The 22,445-nt window shown below is 46.4% G+C and overlaps 1 protein-coding gene across 2 annotated transcripts in view; it reads right to left on the reverse strand.

The window, feature by feature from the left end:
- Positions 1 to 22,445, reverse strand: part of LOC148523927 (chitin synthase chs-2-like) — a 196,061-nt gene that overhangs the window by 54,021 nt on the left and 119,595 nt on the right. For both annotated transcript variants that reach the window (XM_088472539.1, XM_088472538.1), the window contains exon 10: positions 7,875 to 8,262. In XM_088472539.1, the coding sequence (XP_088328665.1) occupies positions 7,875 to 8,262 (388 nt within the window). The remainder of the gene's footprint in view (positions 1 to 7,874; positions 8,263 to 22,445) is intronic.

Raw genomic sequence — 22,445 nt, forward strand, 5'->3', positions numbered from 1 at the left:
CATTATGCAGTCATGACGTCTCTCCCTTCAACCACCGTGGGAGCCAGAAAGCGGAGCTCAGGAGTGAGCTCCAGCCTCCAACTGCCACTGTAGGGAAGGAGCGGGGCGCCAACTGGTAACAAATTCTCAGCGGACGCCCGGCAAATTGACTCAAGCACAACACCTTTCTTCGGCGCAGGGCTGACTGGCCGGGTAAGATGAGCTGGAGCCTCCATATAGAACTGACGGAATGCAGTTCCTCCCCACTTTAACCCCAGGTTATGACAAACTTCTCACCTGGAAACTCGTAAATTTATCTGCTATGTGCCAGCAAATTAATAAGTTTAACATCAACATTGATTCTTTGTAAAATATCTAAAAATAATGGTATTTATCAAAGCTTGGTGAGAGAGATAAAATTGTGAGAGATAAAGTACTAACTAGACTCCATTTTAGAAACAAGAATCTGCAAGATGCCATTTTGCGAATGACCGCCCAGCGCCATTTTAGCTAAACTCACACTTAAGTAAATATGGCGATGCTACTATTAGCATCATGCAATCGCATATTTTACCATACCTCATACGCACATTAATACTCACAGTTGCGCTGTTAATATGTCGCACATTAGTGAATACATAATAGCCTACATGCGAATGCTGTTTAGTAGCTGCATGCGTGCGTAATCACATAGCAAACTAGCGTCTTTTCTCATATCCCTAATACTTACATAATGCACACTTACACAAAAGGTTCCATAGCTATAAAGTATAAGATCCAACTTTTATTCATTTATTACAAATGCTATGAAATAAAGACTATTTGGTATATAAGGTTTAATACATGATAAGTAAGCCATGTTTGGTGTTATACTGATGTGCACTTTCTCAACAGTTTTCCGGTATCATCGGGGTGAAGATCGCAACATGCATTCTCAACTTATGGACCGTAGAGAGTTAAAACACCAAAATGTACCTTGTAAAATGTTAGCAGCTTAGTTATGCATGCAGGGGGGGGAATAAGGGGACAGCAAGCTTTTGGAGGCTGATCTGTGTCCATTTGAAGTGACCTGTTTAGCATTTGTATCACACTGGTGGGATAGGAGTTTCAAGGTGGGGGTTTGGGAGGCCCTTTTCACAGGTGAGGGGAGGAGTATGGATTTTACACTGTGGACACCCTTACAGGGACACACTGGGAACACACATTCTTGCGAGGAGACACCAGAGACACAGGCAGAGCAGACCCCCCCCCCCAGAAGGAGGCCAAAATGCAGCTTCATTCCCCAGGAGGCCTGGAGATATCTACTCATAATGGCTAAGTAAACTGTACATTAGTTAGCCTATTTGGGTATTTGTAACAAGTTTGTATTAATCTGTTTATAGCTTATATAGATTGTGTGTAGTGATTAATATGGTGATTAACAGCAAGGTTATCAAACTGTAATGCTTTGAATATCCCTTGGGTAGTTAGTGTATTGTAGCAAGTTTGTCTCAATCTGTAGTAGACTATGGCCCTCATTCAGAGCCACTCGCTATTTGCGGTCGTTCGTTCTAAAACAAGGGGTGGCTATTCAAATGATCCGTTCGCAAATTGCAGTCTGTTCACACCTCTAAGTCTGAACGAGCGAGCAAAACATACGCTCGTTTATTTGATAAAAACGCCCCCTGGCCCCCTGGCTCGCACCATACGTCATGTCCGCTATTTATTAGATTAATCGAGTACATCGTACAGCGTATGAACTGCTCGCTATTCTTGTGGTTGGTTTTTTCAACAGCTATTTTGCGAGCAGTTCTGAGTTTAAAAAAACCAAGTGACGTGGTCAATGACGCTGCTGTATTAATTATACACTCCCTTAAAACGCCCGTTTTGACCTTTAAGCACGCCTGCGTTCGAATTCCACTCCCCCGTTTTCAAGCACCTTCCCCTGTTACCACCCACATACGCCTCATTCTGTCACTGAAAATAGCAGGCACTCGCTATATAGCGTACAAACGATTTTCGGCCGCACTGACTGGTTCACGCATGCGTACTAAAAACCGTACGCATGCGCAGATGTGCGAACATCGCTCGGAACGAGCGTACGGCCGCTTGCGAGCGGCTCTGAATGAGGGCCTATATGTGTAACACATTTGTATTGTAGTCTGGTAAAGGCTGTGTTAACATTTAATAATGAAGTGAATTTGCAAAAGTAGTATTCAATATGGGTCTGACAGAGATATATATACATACTTGGGGCCTGATTCAGACCCACTCGCAAGCGGCTGTCCGCTCGCAAGTGGGTCGATGTTGTGCTCTGCGCATGCGCACGACGGCTGGAGCTCCGTCGTGCGCATGCGCCAGACGCGACGAGCGAAGGACTTCCCTTCACTCGTTGTGTCTGATCAAAGGGGGCGTGCTGTCGATGTTGATTGACAGCACGCCCCCTTTGGTGGGCGTGCCGGGGGCGTGCCTCCCTGACGGGGGCGTTCCCACGGGAACGCCTCCCGTCAGAAGCCGGCCCACTGACATCACTAGTGATGTCAGTGGGAGTGATTTTGGCTCTGATAGAGCCAAAATCACTCCGGGGCTTGCGGTTGAAAACCTCAACCGCAGGCTCCGGCTCGCAGTTTCGATGGTCGCGATGGTCAAGACCATCGCGGCCATCAAACTGCACGCTCGTATAGGCTGTAGGTGGTGACCCACAGCTATACGAGCGTCCAGGAGGACGCTCCATTTTTATGGAGGGCGGCCCTCATTCAGAGCGTGCGCTCTGCTCAGAGCGTATGGCTCTGAATGAGGGCCTTGGTTCCATGTGTTTTTCCTTTTGTGATATGGGCCTGGTACCATGTACTTGATTCATTGGAATGGTGAATTATTAATAGTGTGATTATGGCAATTAGACTGGCATGGGTTTGGTGTTATTTCAGTGTTATGATAGAATTGTGTATTGTGAGTACTGGTGTTTTGGATACTATATGATAATTACTATCTGAATAAGTTTGTATAGTATCATGAATGTAATCATAGGCTGGTATCAGTGTTATATCATGAAAGTTTAATTAATAACAGCTTTGAATGGTACAAGTAATAATCGTAAGTGTAAGATAGATACTGCACTTTTTGTTAAAGATGGCTACCAGCAAGTGGGTTAGACAATGGCATTACATGTGATACTCCCCTCCCCCCCATTGAAACATGTGCTTGATTCATGGAAGTTGTGAATTAATAGTCTTGTGATTATAGTTATAATTCTACTCAGTTTTGTTGTTGTATAGTATAAATAGGTTGTTGTAGTTATTATAAGTATGATCATTAATGGATATATGATTTACAGAGTTACAACATTATGTGAGTTTTCTTACATTCAAAATGGAGTTTGTGTTCGGAGACCATGCGGTTTGAACAATAGGACGGGCCCTAACAACCCCCCCCCACACACACCCCCTCATCAGCCATCTTGGACATGTGTTCACAGCAGACATCTCTCTCTCTCCCTCCCTCTCTCTCTCTCATTGTTTGAAGTTTAATCACTGTTTTTTTTTTGCATATGTAATAACTGTATCTTGGGTCTGTATAATTTCTTTGCGCTAAATTGTACTTAGAACACAGCGTGTATTATCTGTACTTTGGTTGAATAATACTTTGTGCTTTGGAAACACATGTTCAAGGTCTAAAGTCTTTATTTTACTGTATGACTGCGTACGCAAATAGCGTAAATTTTAGAGGTTTATAGGCAGGTTTTAGAAGGTATAGGTAGGAGCGTATAGAGGTATATTGCCAGTATCCTTAATATATATATGTATATATATATATAATTTATATGCGTGTGTGTGCATTATATTTATATATATATATATACATATATATATATAATTATATATATATATATATATATATATATACATGCAAATGGATATGTGTTGATTGGAATTTGAATTGCTGGCACCACAGTCTTTTTAACTCTATCTAAGGGAGTGCCGACCTAATGGGACTTGTTTTATATATATATATATATATATATATATATTATAGTTTTCAACTTTTATTGATAGGGGCCCCCACATGTTTGTTGCCCAGGGGCCCCCACAGACCTTAATCCGGCCCTGTACACACTTACCAATTGTCTGCCAGATGTGTTAGTGTGACAGGGCATTACTTCATCATTTACATTTTTGTTTTAATATAAAGTGCTTGAAGGAACAGGGACCGGGGCCGAAACTAGGAGTTTTGTCACCCGAGCAAGCGGTGGTTGTGTTTTTGTTATAGCAGCCAAGGAGAGTCAGACAGACTCTCATTGGCTGCAGTGACCATGGATGGGCTCCACCTTCCAGCCCTCCCTGCAGAGGTTGATGCGAGAGACGTCATGAAATCTCTCCCATGGTTCAGGGCGGGCCGGGAGGAGCAGACAGCGGCGGACGAGGCAGGAGCGGGGATTCAGGTAAGTTGGATTTTTTTTGTGTGTTTGTGTAAGGGGGCATGGGAACTGGCACAGCATAGGGGGGGTGCTACTGGGGCACTGTATAGGGGGTTGGCCGCATCTAGGGGCACTGCATAGGGGGGGAAGTTACTGGGGACACTGTATGGGGGAGTGGCCGCTACTCGGGGTACTGTATGGGGGGACTACTACTGGGGGCAATGCATAGGGGAGATTACTACTGGGGCAATGCATAGGGGTGACTACTACTGGGGGCACTGCATAGGGGGGACTACTACTAGGGGCTCTGCATAGGGTAGACTACTACTGGGGGCACTACTACTGGGGGCTCTGCATAGGGGAGACTACTACTGGGGGCAATGCATAGGTGTATTACTACTGGGGGCACTGCATAGGGGGACTACTACTGGGGGCACTGCATAGGTGAGACTACTACTGGGGGCAATGCATAGGGGGGACTACTACTGGGGGCACTGCATAGGTGAGACTACTACTGGGGGCAATGCATAGGAGGACTACTACTGGGGGCAATGCATAGGGGGACTACTACTGGGGGCTCTGCATAGGGGAGACTACTACTTTGGGAACTGCATAGGGGAGACTACTACTGGGGGCAATGCATAGGGTATTACTACTGGGGCACTGGATGGGGGGTACTACTGGGGCAATGCATAGGGGTATTGCTACTGGGGGCTCTGCATAGGGGAGACTACTACTGGGGGAACTGCATAGGGGAACTACTGCTGGGGGCAATGCATAGGGGTATTACTACTGGGGGCACTGCATAGGGGGGGACTACTACTGGGGTCAATGCATAGGGGTATTACTACTGGGGCACTGCATAGGGGGACTACTACTGGGGGCACTGCATGGGGAGACTACTACTGGGGGCTCTGCATAGGGGGGACTACTACTGGGGGTAATGCAGCATAGGGGGGATTACTACCGGGGGCACTGCATAGGGGGGACTACTACTGGGGGGACCACTTCTGGGGTTACTGTATAAGGGGCAGTACTGGGGGCACTTCAAAGGCGGACCACTACTGGAGGCACTGTATATGGGGCACTACTGGGGGCAAAGCATTTTCTTGCACCTGGGCCACCACTCTCTAGTTTCACCACTGGATCCAGGCTATTAAAACATTTGTGTTCGGCATCCCATCGTCAGGATGCCAACGCTCTTATTACCATCGTCGGGATTTTGGCATCAGAAGCCCAGCACTATCATCCCAACCACCGGGATACCGAAGGTAAGTATCGGGGAGTTAAGGGGGGTTTGGTTTAGGGTGCGGGGTTAGGCCCTAGGTGAAGGGGGAGGTTAGGCTCAGGCGCTAGGGAAGGGGTTAGGGTTAGGCACCAAACAGGGGGGGTTAGGGTAGGGAGAGAGGAAGGGTTAGCATACTGACCAAGTGTAGGTATGTTAACTCTTTCGAGATGCCGGCATCAGGATTTCAACACGCGGTATCTCGAGTGCCGACATCTCATACCAATTCCAATAAAACTGATTTTTATTAATAACCTATGTGATTCTTGGGTCTGGGGTCAGGTAACCTTCACCTCTCTGCCAGGGAAGAAAGAAAGGAAGCAAACCTGTTGTATTTGAAGGAACCATCCTGAAATACTGGATAACGAAGGTGGGTGTCATACCAGACTTGACAGCTCAACTAGGTGGGCATTCAAATTGCCCACCCAGTTGAGCTATCAATCACCATCTGGTCCCTGCAGCATGTGTACTGGCGATCGTTGGGTTGCCCGTACACACCAGCAGATGAACAATATATCTTTCAGATATATCTGCCATCTGCTGTGCTGCACAGCAGATCGGATATGTCTGTGACAGACATATGCGCTGTATGCACCCAGCGATGCACTATAGATATATAGATCGTTCAATGGAATGGATCATATATCTATCAGTGTGTACCCAGCTTAACCTAGATTTTACAGGCTGTGTTTGAAAAATGACAGTTAGAAGCTGATTAGTTGGTACGATGGTCGAGATGTACTAAAGGTAAAAATGCAGTAAGACACCTGAAAATGCAGTTTTCAGGGGTTTTACCGCATTCCCCCGAATGTACTTAGCAACCGGAATGCGATACATTCCGGTGCTTCGTCCCGATGGGTAACACCACCTTCAGGTGGCCTAACAAAATAGAAGCCTATGGGCTTCTTAATCAGGATGCTCCAGGCTCGGAGGGATCTGGTCGGATTCCTCCCATGAGCTCCCGTGGCCAGCGCCCTTCTGTACACACTGGCCGACATGCACATGATATGAACGAAGCGAACAGCCAGTGTGTACCCAGCATAAGTACAGAATTAATATTGCCCACCCTATATCAGTCCTCATCTGTAGAAACAATTGGGCTGGATGGGCAGGAGATTAAGGCATTGCAGATACATAGGGACAATAATGATATTTGGCTCTCAGAACCTGTTTTAGCTCTCCTCCTGGGATAAGAGATAGTAGTGAAGAGCTTACCCCATCATAGTAAAACTTCTAAGGGGGAAACTCTGAATTGGACCATGAAAGTGTGACAAATCTCAGGTGTATTGACCAGCCAATGTCATCCTCCTCCCTTATCCTCCCATTGAACAGCTTAGTACTTTGCTTTGGCTTCTTATGTCCTTTTAACTATTTGACCTTTAATTTGCTTTATAGAATTGCTTTGAAGTTTGAGAATTTCATGGCAAATGTCATCAGCAGATGATGGCCCATAGGGACGGGAATCTCTGCATCTCCTTCATGAAATGAGTCCCTTTAATTTAGCAATTTCAGGGTCACTAGATACACAGGGGTCTATTCATGAAGAAAATAAAAATAGAATTGTTACTTTTCACTATATAGCACATCGGTTCGATGAGATATATAACTTTGTTAAGTAGCAATTCATGAATGCTTACCTTTCCGGCGATGTGATCCGGTATCCAGGGGTCCACTGGTCCTGTCTTCAGCTGCGGTCCTCTGTGCAGCATGGAGTCGGCAGCCATGTTCGTTCTGCATATGTGTCTGTATTGCAGTTCAGCAGACGCATCATGAGATGGTGAATCTGAACACACAGGAGAATCGGAGAGCAGAGCTTTTTGTCCTTTAAGGAATCGCAGTCACCCTACTAAAGTAAGGTGATGTGATTCAGCCACAGAAGCAAGGGTACCACTGGAAATGTAAAGAACGTCTTCATGGTAACCCACTCTGTGAATAGAACCAAGCAGAGAAAAAGCCATGTTTTCCACAATATAGGGCTTATCTCTGCTCCGTGAATAGAACTTACTGTACAATGCTAAAGAGTTTATGCAACAAAATAATTTTTAACAATTGACAAAGTTAAATGATTAATGTTTAAATATGCATAAAAGTTCACAATTCAGGCAAAGTCAAATAATTAGTTTCATGATGCTAGATTATTTACCAAACATAGCATCAAATCATGGACTTTGTAATCCAACCACATAACCTAAATACAATAAATTGCTCACAGATTACCTTTGGGGGTCCATAGGATGAATGTCATCTTCCTTTATATCTGCTGTTTCCTTATTATCCTCACAGTTGTTGTCATGGACCTGTACTTCAACATCCCAGCAAAAACAATTACAGGTCTTTTGGTATTTGACTCTTTTCTTCTTTGGCTTTGTTATATTTATTGGTGCCGCAGCCTCTCGAGTACCCCAGGACACTATGTGCATGTTAACTAAGGAATATATTGTTAACAGAAGGTAGCCACTCGGAATGCATATACTGTATATAAGTCCATGTATCAGCAAGAAGAATTCACTGGGGTGTAGCAAACCTGATATTGTATAGATAATGGTAACTGAGATTAGAAATATTCCAGTCGGTGTCAGAAAAGTTTCCTGTTTCACTAAGTCAGCTGAAAAAGAAAAAAGGTTATACAGTATAACCGCCTTGTGCTTAATTTGTGCTTAATATTTACAATATTTGAGGAATTTTTTATAATTCTATTAAGCATTTACATATTGCAGTCATGGCTAATGTAAGAAGGAAAATCCCATATCAGATACAAGACGGGATATACTAAACACAAAAATGGGGTAAACCCCCCGAAAACTGCATTTTACCACCTAGCCCATATGTACAAACCACCTGGATGCGATGCATTCCGGTGCTTCGTCCCAGTGGGTTATGTCATCTTCAGGTGACGTTACCCAATAGAATCTTATGGGCTTCTTTTCAGGATGCTCCCCCTGAGAGGGATCAGCCCAGTGGTCCGCATCCTTCTGCGCAGACTAGCAGCAGCGGCACCCCTCAAGTAAGAGGGCAGGAGCCGCTGCTGCATGCCTCAATTTGTTTATAAAAGAAGAAGAATCTTGCAGGCTGGGCAGAAACCCAGTAACAATGGTGGTAGCCTCCGGGAATCAGAGGTACATATACAGTGCTGTATTAGCCCTTCAGAGTCATTCTGCCCTTCATACATGACACCCGCTGTGTGAGAATAGTACTTCCATTCACAGACCTATACGATAAGTAGCAGAAGTGAAACTACCAGAGACAATGGAGTCCGTCACCTCCGGGTGTCAGCCCTGAAGGGGGCTCCTCTCCTCCATTGTCATAGTGTTCACCTGCAGCACTAAATGCCCTCAGACCCTGTGGATCAAAGTTTCTTTGCATCTGCTACACAAACAATGAACCTGAGTGGGGAGAGAAAATTTCCCTCTGGCGATTACTGCAAATCCCACAGGGCATCAACCTGTTTTTGCCTCCTGGCCAGCCCCAATGTGCATGCGTGAAATCTTTATTTATTTATTTATTAACAGTTTCTTATATACAGTAGAATCTTGCAAACAGACGCAGATGACAGCCACAGACCGCTGCACAGTATAGATATCAGCAGGTAATCCAGCTGATATGTGAGAAAATGATGTCACATAAGTGAGCTTAATGTTTTGTAGTAACATCTGCATGATTTACGCCACTATACAGTATTGCAACAGGAACATTTTTAGATGTGTACAGATACCAAAGAGAAAAGGGATTTGGATGTGAAAATTTGATGAATACCACATTTTCCACATCCGCATACTAATGTATGGGGAGTGTGTAAATGAACGCAGGGGGACTTAGCAAGGAGATATCAGTGATATCTCCTGTGCTAAGTGGCTTCATGAATACTAAAATAACGTTATTTAAGGAAAATGTCCTTAAAAACGTTAATTTAGTGTTGATGAATAGGCCCCTTAGTGTCCAGTAGCATTGGTTATGGCACATTTAGCACTTATCTCCTCACACATCTCCCCCATTGTTACATAAACTAATAAGAACAAAGGAAACAGAAAAAAGACAGTCTATGAATAGAACATCTTTTTTAAAGCATGAGAGTATCATATTGAGCATACAATAAACAAAGGTGCTAGATATTCTGTTTTTTGCTAAATAGGTATCCTTGTGAAATTATCCTAAAGGCTAAAGCCAGATCTTGCCATGACTAAATAAGCAGTTATAAAACAGTCATGGCTATAGTCAAGAGCAGTTCAAGAGAGGGGGATGAATGGGTACATGTAGTCTCCGTGTGGCCTTCTCTCACCGGCAGGGCTGGCTCCAGGCATCAGAGCACCCTGTGCCGGCTCCTCATATCGTGCCCCACTTTACCATAGACTACGTCCCCTACTTGATGTTATTTGAAGGTGTGCCTGCATGGCACGCCTCCAAATAATGTCAGGCTGGGGGGAGCCTCACTAGCTGGGCTTCCCCCAGCCCTCTCCCATCACTGAATGGATGCCGTGCGCAGAGACTCAGTGAGTGCTGACACAGTGACTGCATCACAGCCTGATACTAGTGCCCTGGAAGGGGTGTATCTCGGGACCCAAGCGCCCGAGGCAATGTAATGTACTGGAGCCCCCTCCCCCCTATGCAGTGCCCCCAGTAGTAATCCTCCCTATGGTGCATTTCCCCCAGTAGTAGTCCCCCTATACAGTGCCCCCCCTAGTAGTAGTCCCCCCTAGGCTACATTGCCCCCAGTAGTAGTCCCCCCCTATAAAGTGCCCCCAGTAGTAGTCCTCCTATACAGTGCCCCCAGTAGTAGTCCCCCTTATACAGTACCCCCAGTAGTAGTCCCCTGTATTCTGCATTGCCCCCAGTAGTAGTCCCCCCCCTATACAGGGGTCCCAGTAGTAGTCCCCCTATACTGCATTGCCCCCAGTAGTAGTACCCCCTACACAGTGCCACCAGTAGTTCTCCTATACAGTGCCCCCACTAGTAGTCCCCCTTAAACAGTGCCCCCAGTAGTAGTCCCTCCTATACAGTGCCCCCGGTAGTGGCCTCCCCACCCTAAAGTGCCCCCAGTAGTGGCCCCCTTATGCAGTGCCCTCAGTAATGTACACCCCCCCATAACGTGCCCCCAGTGGAGGCCACCCCTATACAGTGCCCCCCTTCCCCCTGCTGTGACAGGCTTACACACACAGAAGGAAAAAATACAACTTACCTGATCCCCGCTCCTGACGCGACCGCCGCTGTCCGCTCCAAGTCCAGGCTCTTCTCTTGCACTATGGGAGAGATGTCATGACGTCTCTCCCATCACATGCTGTGGGGGGAGCTGGAAGACGGAGCTCATGAGTGAGCTCCAGCTGGCTCCCTTCGTGGACGACGCAGCAGCAAATGAGAGTCTGTCTGACTCTCATTGACTGGCTGCTATAACAAACACACAGCCGCCGCTGGCGGCTGTGTGTTTGTAAACTGTGTAGGGCAGACCACTTTCACTGCGGTCTGTCCTACACTTGTGGGGCTGGGGGACTAGCGTGGGTAGTTCACCCCTTGGCTGCTGGAGGCACTGTCGGATGGCACCCCCCCTTTGGTCGGCGCACCTGGCAAGTGCCATCCTGGCCAATGGGTAGATACACCTCTGCACCCTGGGCAGGGCCACCTGACCACTGCATCACTTCTACTACACACTACAGAGACTCCTGTACAGTGAGTGACAGACTGTCAGCTAACTAACTATAACTAAGCTGCTGGAAGAATCCAGTGGAGCCTGTCAGAAGACTGACATTGGCAGTCTGTCTGGAGTGGACTGGTGGTGAGAGAGGTGACTGCAGTGCAGGTTGAGCCTGGGGGTGGGGGAGGTACAGAGACTGAACAGCACCACCACCAGTAGTGATTTGTGGTGGTAGATGTGGAGAGCTCAGCTAAGCTAGTCACTCAGCATTGCAGACAGCAGGTTCTGAAAGATGGGGGTGGGGTGGGGGGATGAACAGTGGCAGAGCCAGAGCAGAGGCAATAGGCAAGGAGGGGAGTAGTATGAGTTGCAAGTGCTGAATCTGAGGTAGGGAGGGGAGCTACTTAAGGAGCTGTGTCTGTGACTGTGATACTGCCTTCAGTGGGCATTTACTGAGCTGTGGGAGGGGACTGAACAGAGGCGGCGGAGGGGGTGCTGGCCACTGTGACCAGACTGAGGAGCACTGTGTATAAGTGACTTCACACTTCTGTGGTCATTTGCTACACTGAAGGTGCCCACACACATACCGATGTGCCGATTTCTTGTCCAATTTCCTCATGAACTTTCACGGGAGCTCTCTTGCCGTCGTGATCACGATTTTGCAAATAAGACACCCAATCTGTTTTATGATCTCTCGATCTATCGGATTGTACACATCGTGAGATTGGCCATAACAAATCGTGAGTTTAAAAAAAAAACAGGCTCTTGACTATTGGTGGGAAATTTAAATAGCCATAACAATGGGAGGGGCTATCTAGGGAGTATAAACAGCAGGAACCCTTTAAACTCTGTGTACATTCTGCTCTGCTACTAGTGAGGCTAGGTGTATTCCTGCTGAATCCTGTACATTGCTACTGTGCTCTTTGTATTTGGCTTGCCTTTTACAAAGTTTATTCTACCTGCAAGTGTGTGCTACCTACCTGCATTATATCCTGTTCCTGAATTCTGTACTGATGCATCCCTATCGGTATAGAGTGTTGGTCGCTGAAGCTGGGGTCCAGGAGATTAGGAAGAGGGCCCAGCGAAGAAGGAAGAGAGCATGCTGGACCAAGGAGTGGCTTCTACAAAGGGATACCTGCTCTCACATGTCAAGGAGAACAACACAGATGACTATCGGAACTACCTGCGCATGGATGACACCACCTTCCAGGAATTGCTGCATCTGGTTACCCCCCACATCCAGAGACAGGACACAAGGTGGCGGAGGGCAATCCCTGCTGAAGACAGACTGGTGGCTACCCTGAGGTACCTGGCTACAGGAATGTCATGTGTTCATTGCTTGGCAATATAATGTTAATCTTTGTTTGACAGCATGGGTCTTCCACCTTTGGGCCTGTCGTTGTTGTAGAACTACAGATCCCAGGATGCCCTAAAAACTGTTTCAAAGGTGGGTGGCAGGTCATCCTGGGATCTGTAGTTCCACAACAGCTGGAGACCGAAAGGTAGAACACCACCAGCTTTAAATAATGTGTGTTTTTAAATGTAATGTATGGTGATTATTTTGTAAAATACGTGTTTATTTATTTTATTTTTTGTTATATTACTTAAAATGTATTTTTATTTTATCTGTATTGAATTGATTTTTAAAAATGTTTATTATTAATATAATATGTTATTTCAATATTAATAATCTTCCTGGAATGTATTAGTTTATCTTGATTAAATATTTTTGTCTATTAATTTTAAAAAAGTTTGATTGGTTTTCTAATTAACTATTAGGTGGGCCCATGACGTGGTTAGGTAAGGGAGCACACATTGGTGGGCAGTGGGAGCATAATGCATGACCCAGCCACCGCCCGCCTCAATCCAGCGGGCGGTGGCTGGGTCAAGCATTTATTACCTGGGGCACACATTGGTGGACAGTGGGAGCTTAATGCATGACCCAGCCACCGCCCACCTCAATACGGCGGGCGGTGGCTGGGTCATGTATTTATTACCTGGGGGCACACATTGGTGGGCAGTGGAAGCTTAAATGCTCAAATGGGCAGCACAGACGGTATGGGCAGCACAGACGGTGTAATGGTTAGCGTTACTGCCTCACAGCACTGAGGTCCTGGGTTCGATTCCCACCACGGCCCTAACTGTGTGGAGTTTGTATATTCTCCCTGTGCTTGCGTGGGTTTCCTCCGGGTACTCCGATTTCCTCCCACACTCCAAAAATATACTGGTAGGTTAATTGGCTCCCCAACAACATTGACCATAGTGTGTATGTGTGTGAGCATGTGGTAGGTAATATAGAGTGTAAGCTCCACTGGGGCAGGAACTGATGTGAATGGTAAGATATTCTCTGTAAAGTGCTGTAGAATATGTGTGCGCTATATAAATAACTGGTAATAAATAAATAAATAAATAAATGACCCAGCCACCGCCTGCCTCAATACGGTGGGTGGTGGCTGGGTCATACATTTATTACCTAAGGGCACACATTGGTGGGCATTGGGAGCTTAAATGCATGACCCAGCCACCGCCCGCCTCAATACGGCGAGCGGTGGCTGGGTCATGCATTTATTACCTGGGGGCACACATTGGTGGGCAGTGGAAGCTTAAATGCTCAAATGGGCAGCACAGACGGTATGGGCAGCACAGACGGTGTAATGGTTAGCGTTACTGCCTCACAGCACTGAGGTCCTGGGTTCGATTCCCACCACGGCCCTAACTGTGTGGAGTTTGTATATTCTCCCTGTGCTTGCGTGGGTTTCCTCCGGGTACTCCGATTTCCTCCCACACTCCAAAAATATACTGGTAGGTTAATTGGCTCCCCAACAACATTGACCATAGTGTGTATGTGTGTGAGCATGTGGTAGGTAATATAGAGTGTAAGCTCCACTGGGGCAGGAACTGATGTGAATGGTAAGATATTCTCTGTAAAGTGCTGTAGAATATGTGTGCGCTATATAAATAACTGGTAATAAATAAATAATAAATAAATAAATGACCCAGCCACCGCCTGCCTCAATACGGTGGGTGGTGGCTGGGTCATACATTTATTACCTAAGGGCACACATTGGTGGGCATTGGGAGCTTAAATGCATGACCCAGCCACCGCCCGCCTCAATACGGCGAGCGGTGGCTGGGTCATGCATTTATTACCTGGGGGTACACATTGGTGGGCAGTGGAAGCTTAATGCATGACCAAGCCACAGCCTGCCTCATTACGGCAGGCAGTGGCTGGGTCACGCATTTATTACCTGGGGGCACACATTGGTGGGCAGTGGGGAGCACATATTGGTGGTCAGTGTGGTTGTAATTAAAGTAAACTGTACCAATACTCACCAAAAATTGTCCAAAACAAGAATCCAGTGTGCAGGCTCCTCAATGTGCGACTGTTTTGCTCCATACACGATGCTGCACAAGATGGCAATGGGGCATGTCCAGGCTCCTGTCAGTCAAATTCCACGTTGTGCGATTAATCGTATGATTCATCGTGAGGGAAAAGCCCCTCACGATCGGCTTCCATCGTGTTCATGGTTGCCTAATCTGCCCTACAGCACGGCAGATCAGAGGATGCAATGTACAACGAGCGGGGACGCGCATCGGCATCGTGCTCGTGAGTATAAACTCACAATTTGTACTTTTTTTACCCGAATCGTCACGATTCGTCGAAATCGGCCTAATTGGATGAAAAGTCGGTATGTGTGGGCACCTTGAGTCTGGGTGGGGGTGGAGCTGACACAGGCATACAGCACTTGCCTACTTTTGAAAAAGCATTTCAGGGAGATTGTGAAAGCAATACCTATGAGCATGGCGGTAAAGTGGGCGTGTACTGCTACATCTGAGAGGTGTGCCATAAAATCGACTTACATCCAAATGTAAATGAGCCCCAAAGCAGTTAGTAAGATCTACTTGTTGATGTAAACTAGAGGTGAGCGGGTTCGGATTTCTGAAATCCGAACCCCCCCGATCCGAGTCCGATCCGAGTCAGGCTCGACTTTTCCCGCCTGACTCGGATCTGAAATCGAGGCAAAACGTCATCATCCCGCCTTCCGAGTCTCGCGGGTTTTGGATCCTATATAAGGTACCCGCGTCGGCGCCATTTTCTCACTCGGCTGTGGACAGTGAAGAGGGAGGGTGGGAGTTAGGGCTGTGTAGTGTAGTGTAGTGCTGCTGTTGTCCACTACTTCAAAGTCCATAGGGTCTGGCTGTGTTGTGCTGTGCTGCTGTTGTTAATAGGGGCTGTGTCCACTACTTCAAAGTCCATAGGGGCTGGCTGGACTGTGTTGTGCAGTCAGTTCTCCATAGGGGCTGTGTCCACTCCAAAGTCCTGTGCAGTGTCCCAGTCCTAAAGGGGTGCTGTAGTGTTGTCCAGGGGGTGCTCTGTCCATCAGGGGTGCTCCCCCCAAGTGCTAAAAAAATTATATATTTTCTGTGTTTGTGAATTGTGTGCGCAGTAGCCGCACGTGCATCAACAAAGTAGTGCCAAGCGTGCGCCTGTGTCATAAGTAAAGGGCCGGCTGGCTTGACCGTTAAAGGGTGCTGTAACCCCCGAAAGTACACTCCAGTCCAAACCAAAAAAAAAAAAATTTTTTGTGTTTGTGAATTGTGTGCGCAGTAGCCGCACGTGCATCAACAAAGTAGTGCCAAGCGTGCGCCTGTGTCATAAGTAAAGGGCCGGCTGGCTTGACCGTTAAAGGGTGCTGTAACCCCCGAAAGTACACTCCAGTCCAAACCAAAAAAAAATTATTTTCTGTGTTTGTGAATTGTGTGCGCAGTAGCCGCACGTGCATCAACAAAGTAGTGCCAAGCGTGCGCCTGTGTCATAAGTAAAGGGCCGGCTGGCTTGACCATTAAGGGTGCTGTAACCCCCGAAAGTACACTCCAGTCCAAACCAAAAAAAAAATAATTTTCTGTGTTTGTGAATTGTGTGCGCAGTAGCCGCACGTGCATCAACAAAGTAGTGCCAAGCGTGCGCCTGTGTCATAAGTAAAGGGCCGGCTGGCTTGACCGTTAAGGGTGCTGTAACCCCCGAAAGTACACTCCAGTCCAAACCAAAAAAAAAATTATTTTCTGTGTTTGTGAATTGTGTGCGCAGTAGCCGCACGTGCATCAACAAAGTAGTGCCAAGCTTGCGCCTGTGTCATAAGTAAAGGGCCGGCTGGCTTGACCGTTAAAGGGTGCTGTAACCCCCAAAGTACACTCCAGTCCAAACCGAAAAAAAAATTATTTTCTGTGTTTGTGAATTGTGTGCGCAGTAGCCGCACGTGCATCAACAAAGTAGTGCCAAGCGTGCGCCTGTGTCATAAGTAAAGGGCCGGCTGGCTTGACCATTAAAGGGTGCTGTAACCCCCAAATTACACTCCAGTCCAAACCAAAAAAAAAATAATTTTCTGTGTTTGTGAATTGTGTGCGCAGTAGCCGCACGTGCATCAACAAAGTAGTGCCAAGCGTGCGCCTGTGTCATAAGTAAAGGGCCGGCTGGCTTGACCGTTAAAGGGTTCTGTAACCCCCAAAGTACACTCCAAAACAAAAAAATATATATTTTCTGTGTTTGTGACTTGTGTGCACTGTGGCTGCACGTGCATCAACAAAGGAGCAGCGCCAAGCGTGCGCCTGTGTCCCATAAGTAAAGAGCCGGCTGGCTCATTTCTTAAAGGGTGGTGTAACCCACAAAGTGCACTACTCTCCAGCAAAAATAAAAAAATATTTTCTGTGTTTGTGTGCGCTTTAGCCGCACGTATATATCAATATAACTTAAATGGAGAACCAAACTTTCTCCGATAAAAATAAAATAGGGAAAGATCAAGAACCACTTCCTCCTAGTGCTGTTGCTGCTGCTGGGAGTTGTTCATCATCCCAGAGAGGAAGTAGGAACATCACTACTTTTACTAAACAATTGACCCTCCAACAGTCCCTAGCGATGAGGATGAAGTACGACAGCAGTCATCCTGAAGCAAAATGTATAACTGAGGCCTTGACTGCTATGTTGGTGTTAGACTTGCGTCCGGTATCCGCCATTAGTGCAGTGGGATTTAGACAATTGATGGAGGTAGTGTGTCCTCGATTCCAAATCCCGTCTAGATTCCACCAGCATCCTCAAAGCAGCAGCGACAAGCGTGCGTCTGTCTGTTAAAGGATGGTGACACCCTCAAAGTGTGCTACACAAACAATTAAAATATTGTTCTTTTTTTTTCTGTCTTTGTGAAATGTGTGGGCTGTAGCCGCACCTGCATCCTTAAAGCAGCAGCGACAAGCGTGCGTCTGTCTGTTAAAGGGTGGTGACACCCTCAAAGTGTGCTACACAAACAATTAAAATATTGTTAATTTTTTTTCTGTCTTTGTGAATTGTGTGGGCTGTAGCCGCACTTGCATCCTCAAAGCAGCAGCGACAAGCGTGCGTCTGTCTGTTAAAGGGTGTTGTAACTCTCAAAGTACTCCAAAAAATAAAACATTTTTTTTAATGTGTTTGTGACTTGTGTGCGATGTAGCCGCACTTGCATCCTCAAAGCAGCAGCGACAAGCGTGCGTCTGTCTGTTAAAGGGTGTTGTAACTCTCAAAGTGCTCAAAAAAATAAAATTTTTTTTTTAATGTGTTTGTGACTTGTGTGCGATGTAGCCGCACTTGCATCCTCAAAGCAGCAGCGACAAGCGTGCGTCTGTCTGTTAAAGGGTGGTGACACCCTCAAAGTGTGCTACACAAACAATAAAAATATTCTTCTTCTTTTTTCTGTCTTTGTGAATTGTGTGGGCTGTAGCCGCACCTGCATCCTTAAAGCAGCAGCGACAAGCGTGCGTCTGTCTGTTAAAGGGTGGTGACACCCCCAAAGTGTGCTACACAAACAATTAAAATATTGTTCTTTTTTTTTCGGTCTTTGTGAAATGTGTGGGCTGTAGCCGCACCTGCATCCTTAAAGCAGCAGCGACAAGCGTGCGTCTGTCTGTTAAAGGGTGGTGTAACTCTCAAAGTGCTCCAAAAAATAAAAAACTATTTTTTTAATGTGTTTGTGACTTGTGTGCGATGTAGCCGCACTTGCATCCTCAAAGCAGCAGCGACAAGCGTGCGTCTGTCTGTTAAAGGGTGGTGACACCCTCAAAGTGTGCTACACAAACAATTAAAATATTCTTCTTTTTTCTGTCTTTGTGAATTGTGTGGGCTGTAGCCGCACCTGCATCCTTAAAGCAGCAGCGACAAGCGTGCGTCTGTCTGTTAAAGGGTGGTGACACCCTCAAAGTGTGCTACACAAACAATAAAAATATTCTTCTTTTTTCTGTCTTTGTGAATTGTGTGGGCTGTAGCCGCACCTGCATCCTTAAAGCAGCAGCGACAAGCGTGCGTCTGTCTGTTAAAGGATTACATCGGTGACAGCATCCAAGTAGGCATGTCAGACAGTCCGTACCTGTACTGGCAGGAAAAAGAAGCAATTTGGAGGTCCCTGTACAAACTGGCTCTATTTTACCTGAGTTGCCCCCCCTCCAGTGTGTACTCCGAAAGAGTGTTTAGTGCAGCCGGGAACCTTGTCAGCGAAAGGCGTAGGAGGTTGCTTCCACAAAATGTGGAGAAGATGATGTTCATAAAATGAATTATCAACTCTTCCAGGGAGACCAGCCTCCAGAACGTACAGAGGGACCTGTGGTTCCAGCAGGGACGAATTAATACTCTGTGAGGATGAGGATGTACACACTGAAGAGGGTGAGGAATCGGTGGATGAGGAGGATGAGGATGACATCTTGTCTCCGTAGAGCCAGTTTGTGCAGGGACAGATTAATTGCCAGCTTGTTTTGTGGGGGCCCAAACGAACCAATCATTTCAGCCACAGTTGTGTGGCAGACCCTGGCGCTGAAATGATTGGTTTGTTAAAGTGTGCATGTCCTGTTTATACAACATAAGGGTGGGTGCGAGGGCCCAAGGACAATTCCATCTTGCACCTCTTTTTTTTCTTTGCATTAGGTACAGTTTGGGGCCTAGTTTTTCAATCTGCCATCCTGTCTGCCACTGCAGTATCACGCCTAGATGGGTCACGTGTTTGTGCCGCCCACTTGTGTCGCTTAGCATAGTCATCCAGCTACCTCGGTGCAACCTTTTGGACATAAAAACACTATTGTGAGGTGTGAGGTGTTCACAATAGACTGGAAATGAGTGGAAATTAAGGTTATTGAGGTTAATAATAGCATAGGAGCAGAAAAACCTACAAATTCTGTGATTTTAGCTGTTTTTATGCTTTTTTAAAAAAAATACAGATCCAAAACACAAAACCCAGAACCCAAAACACGGAAGGGTGGTTTTGGCAAAACCAATCCAGATCCAAAACACGAAGAAAGATCCAGATCCAAAACCAAAACACGAAAAGTGGCCGATGCACACCCCTAATGTAAACACACTGATACTTTTCAGAAATTGCATGTAGCCATAGGGACCATTGTGCCTTATAATCAATGCTGGGAAATTATACTAATGATCCCATTTGAATGTATATATCTCTTGGGTTTTTCTTATATGACAGCTACATAATTGGGGTAAGGTACAATCAGGGAGATTGCTAGAATCTCCAGGGAGTCAGGGAGATTGCTGCTATTTCAGAGAGTCTCCCCGACAATGAGGGTGAGTTGGCAAGTATGGGCTGAGGAGCACTGTGTGTAACCACAGTTAGCAGACTGAATGTGTGTGATTGTGTGTATTGTAAGGTGAAATATAGATGTGACCCACCCAACAGGTCACATCTATATTTCAGATTAAAATATGCTCTACGATCAATAATTTAGAGGACAATGTGTGTTTTATGTTTCTGCATCAATGTCTTTTTCCTGTGGATTAATTTATTTCATTAAAATGTTCAGTTTTTTTTTTTTTTGGGGGGGGGGGTTCAAACATTTCTTGCACAGTGTGATAGTATTTCTGTCCTGTAGTATTTCTGTCCTGTAGTACTCTGTATCAGTGCATCAGTACCTGTGCCTCACTGCTCATAGACAGCCCTGCAATGCATCAGTACCTGTATCGTACACCTCACTGAACCATACTTACCTACCCTCCCGCATTCCGCGGCAGCCTCCTGATTTAAGGTGGGAGCTCCCGCTACCCCGGAATATAAAGTTAATCCCCCGGTTTCCCCACTGCCCCGTCAAAAATCCGACTGCGCATGTGCGAGTCTGGAAATGACGAGGGCGGGGCTTGAGGACGTTATGAAGCGCGCATCAGGACCTCATAATACAGGCCGGCCACTGCGGAGTTGTGAGTAGCGGCAGCTGGCCCGGCCGACTAGCCCAGCACAGTCATGCTTCCTTGCAGCCTGATTCCAGTGCGGCCAGCAGTATGTGACAACTCGAGCAACAGAGGGGGCAGCAGTGCTGTGCTGTGCTGTGGAAGCTCAGCCTGCCTGCACAGTCACAGAGCTCTTACCTTTCCTCCCTGGTGGCTCCTCTTCAAAATGCAGCGGGACCTGCTTCCTCCTCCACGGCAGCCGCACTAATTGTAGGAGCAGTGAGACCTGAGTAGCAGCCTGAGTCATGAGAACCTGGTAAGTGACACATTGTGCAGACTGCACACTGGCCCAGGATGTATTAGTTGAGGGAAGTTTTAATTAATTATTAACTCCCAGTACACACTGACATGGGGCATTATTTGTATTATTTACAATATAGAGGACTGTGTAGTGATATGAGGGGAGGGGGACTCAGCTCCCAGCACACAATGATATTTGGTATTCTTATAAAGAGGACAGTATAGTGATATATGAGGGGAATAACACAGCTCCCAGCACACACAACACACTATTATATGTGGTATTCTTATATAGAGGTGAGGAGAATATAGTGATATATGAGGGTGGGGTATAACACATCTCCCAGCACACACCACACACTATTATATGTGGTATTCTTATATAGAGGTGAGGAGAATATAGTGATATATGAGGGTGGGGTATAACACAGCTCCCAGCACACACCACACACTATTATATGTGGTATTTTTATATAGAGGTGAGGAGAGTATAGTGATATTTGAGGGTGGGGTATAACACAGCTCCCAGCACACACTGTATGTGGTATTCTTATATAGAGGTGAGGGTACTGTACAGTGATATATGAGGGTGGGGTATAACACAGCTCCCAGCACACACTGTATGTGGTATTCTTATATAGAGGTGAGGGGACTGTACAGTGATATATGACACATCCTGCACCGCTGCAACAGCAGTGAGACACCAGCCCACACAGCAAACGGACAGCTGTTACTCTTATGGTGCGTACACATTGGGCGATAAAGTGGACGACTGAACGATAACGATATCATTATCGTTCAGTCGTCCACTTTATCGTCCATTTTTAACACCAAAAAGATGAACGATGACAACGACGCGCGTTCCCGCGGGTCGTTCGTCATTATCGTTCATCGGGCTGACATGCAGGCCAACCTGACGACCTTGTCAGGTTGCTGCATGTCAGGGAATGGGGGAGAGAGCCCGGCGCTGAACGATATCGTTAATGATATCGTTCAGCGGCTGTGCTCAATGTCATGAACGACATTGAGCACAGCCTGCCGGGGACACACTACACGATATCGCTCAGGGAGCATATCGTGTAGTGTGTACCCACCATTACCCACAATCCCCAGGACCTGCATTCCACAGTATCCATCCCTGATCTCCCGTTATTGTCGGTGTCCCACTCCTGAGTAGAAATAGATTTGGTAGTGTATAGATCCCCTTCAGTAAATATACCTGGAAGTGATGTGGAGTGAGGGCGGAAGTGTGGTTTCATCATTCCATGCCCATAAAGGCCACCAACAGAAGAAATGTATCCCCTTGTGGCTCGCTGTGCTCGTCACAGGTTTATATTCTATGTGCACGTGGATAGTAATTAATGACGTTGAACAGTATTTGATGATGTCAGGGTATGTCTACTGAAGGGGATCTATCCACTGCCAAATAGATATGCCCATAGGTAAAACTAGACACGCTCTTTGGGCGGAGCATGGCATCCCCCCTCCCTCCTCAATGGCACATACTACAACCGACTAGAATCTCCCTGAAACTCATTTACAAAAGTAGGCAAGTATGCACTGAACCTATGCAGCCATGTTTTTATCAGGACCTATGTCCCATACCTTGCTTCTCCTAGGAAGCCCTGAAGTTCATCAGTACATGTGCATTATAACTCACTGCTCCTAGGCAGCC

This window comes from Taudactylus pleione, unplaced genomic scaffold (genome assembly GCF_031769625.1).
Source record: "Taudactylus pleione unplaced genomic scaffold, aTauple2 ptg000125l, whole genome shotgun sequence".
NCBI classification, from domain to species: domain Eukaryota; kingdom Metazoa; phylum Chordata; class Amphibia; order Anura; family Myobatrachidae; genus Taudactylus; species Taudactylus pleione.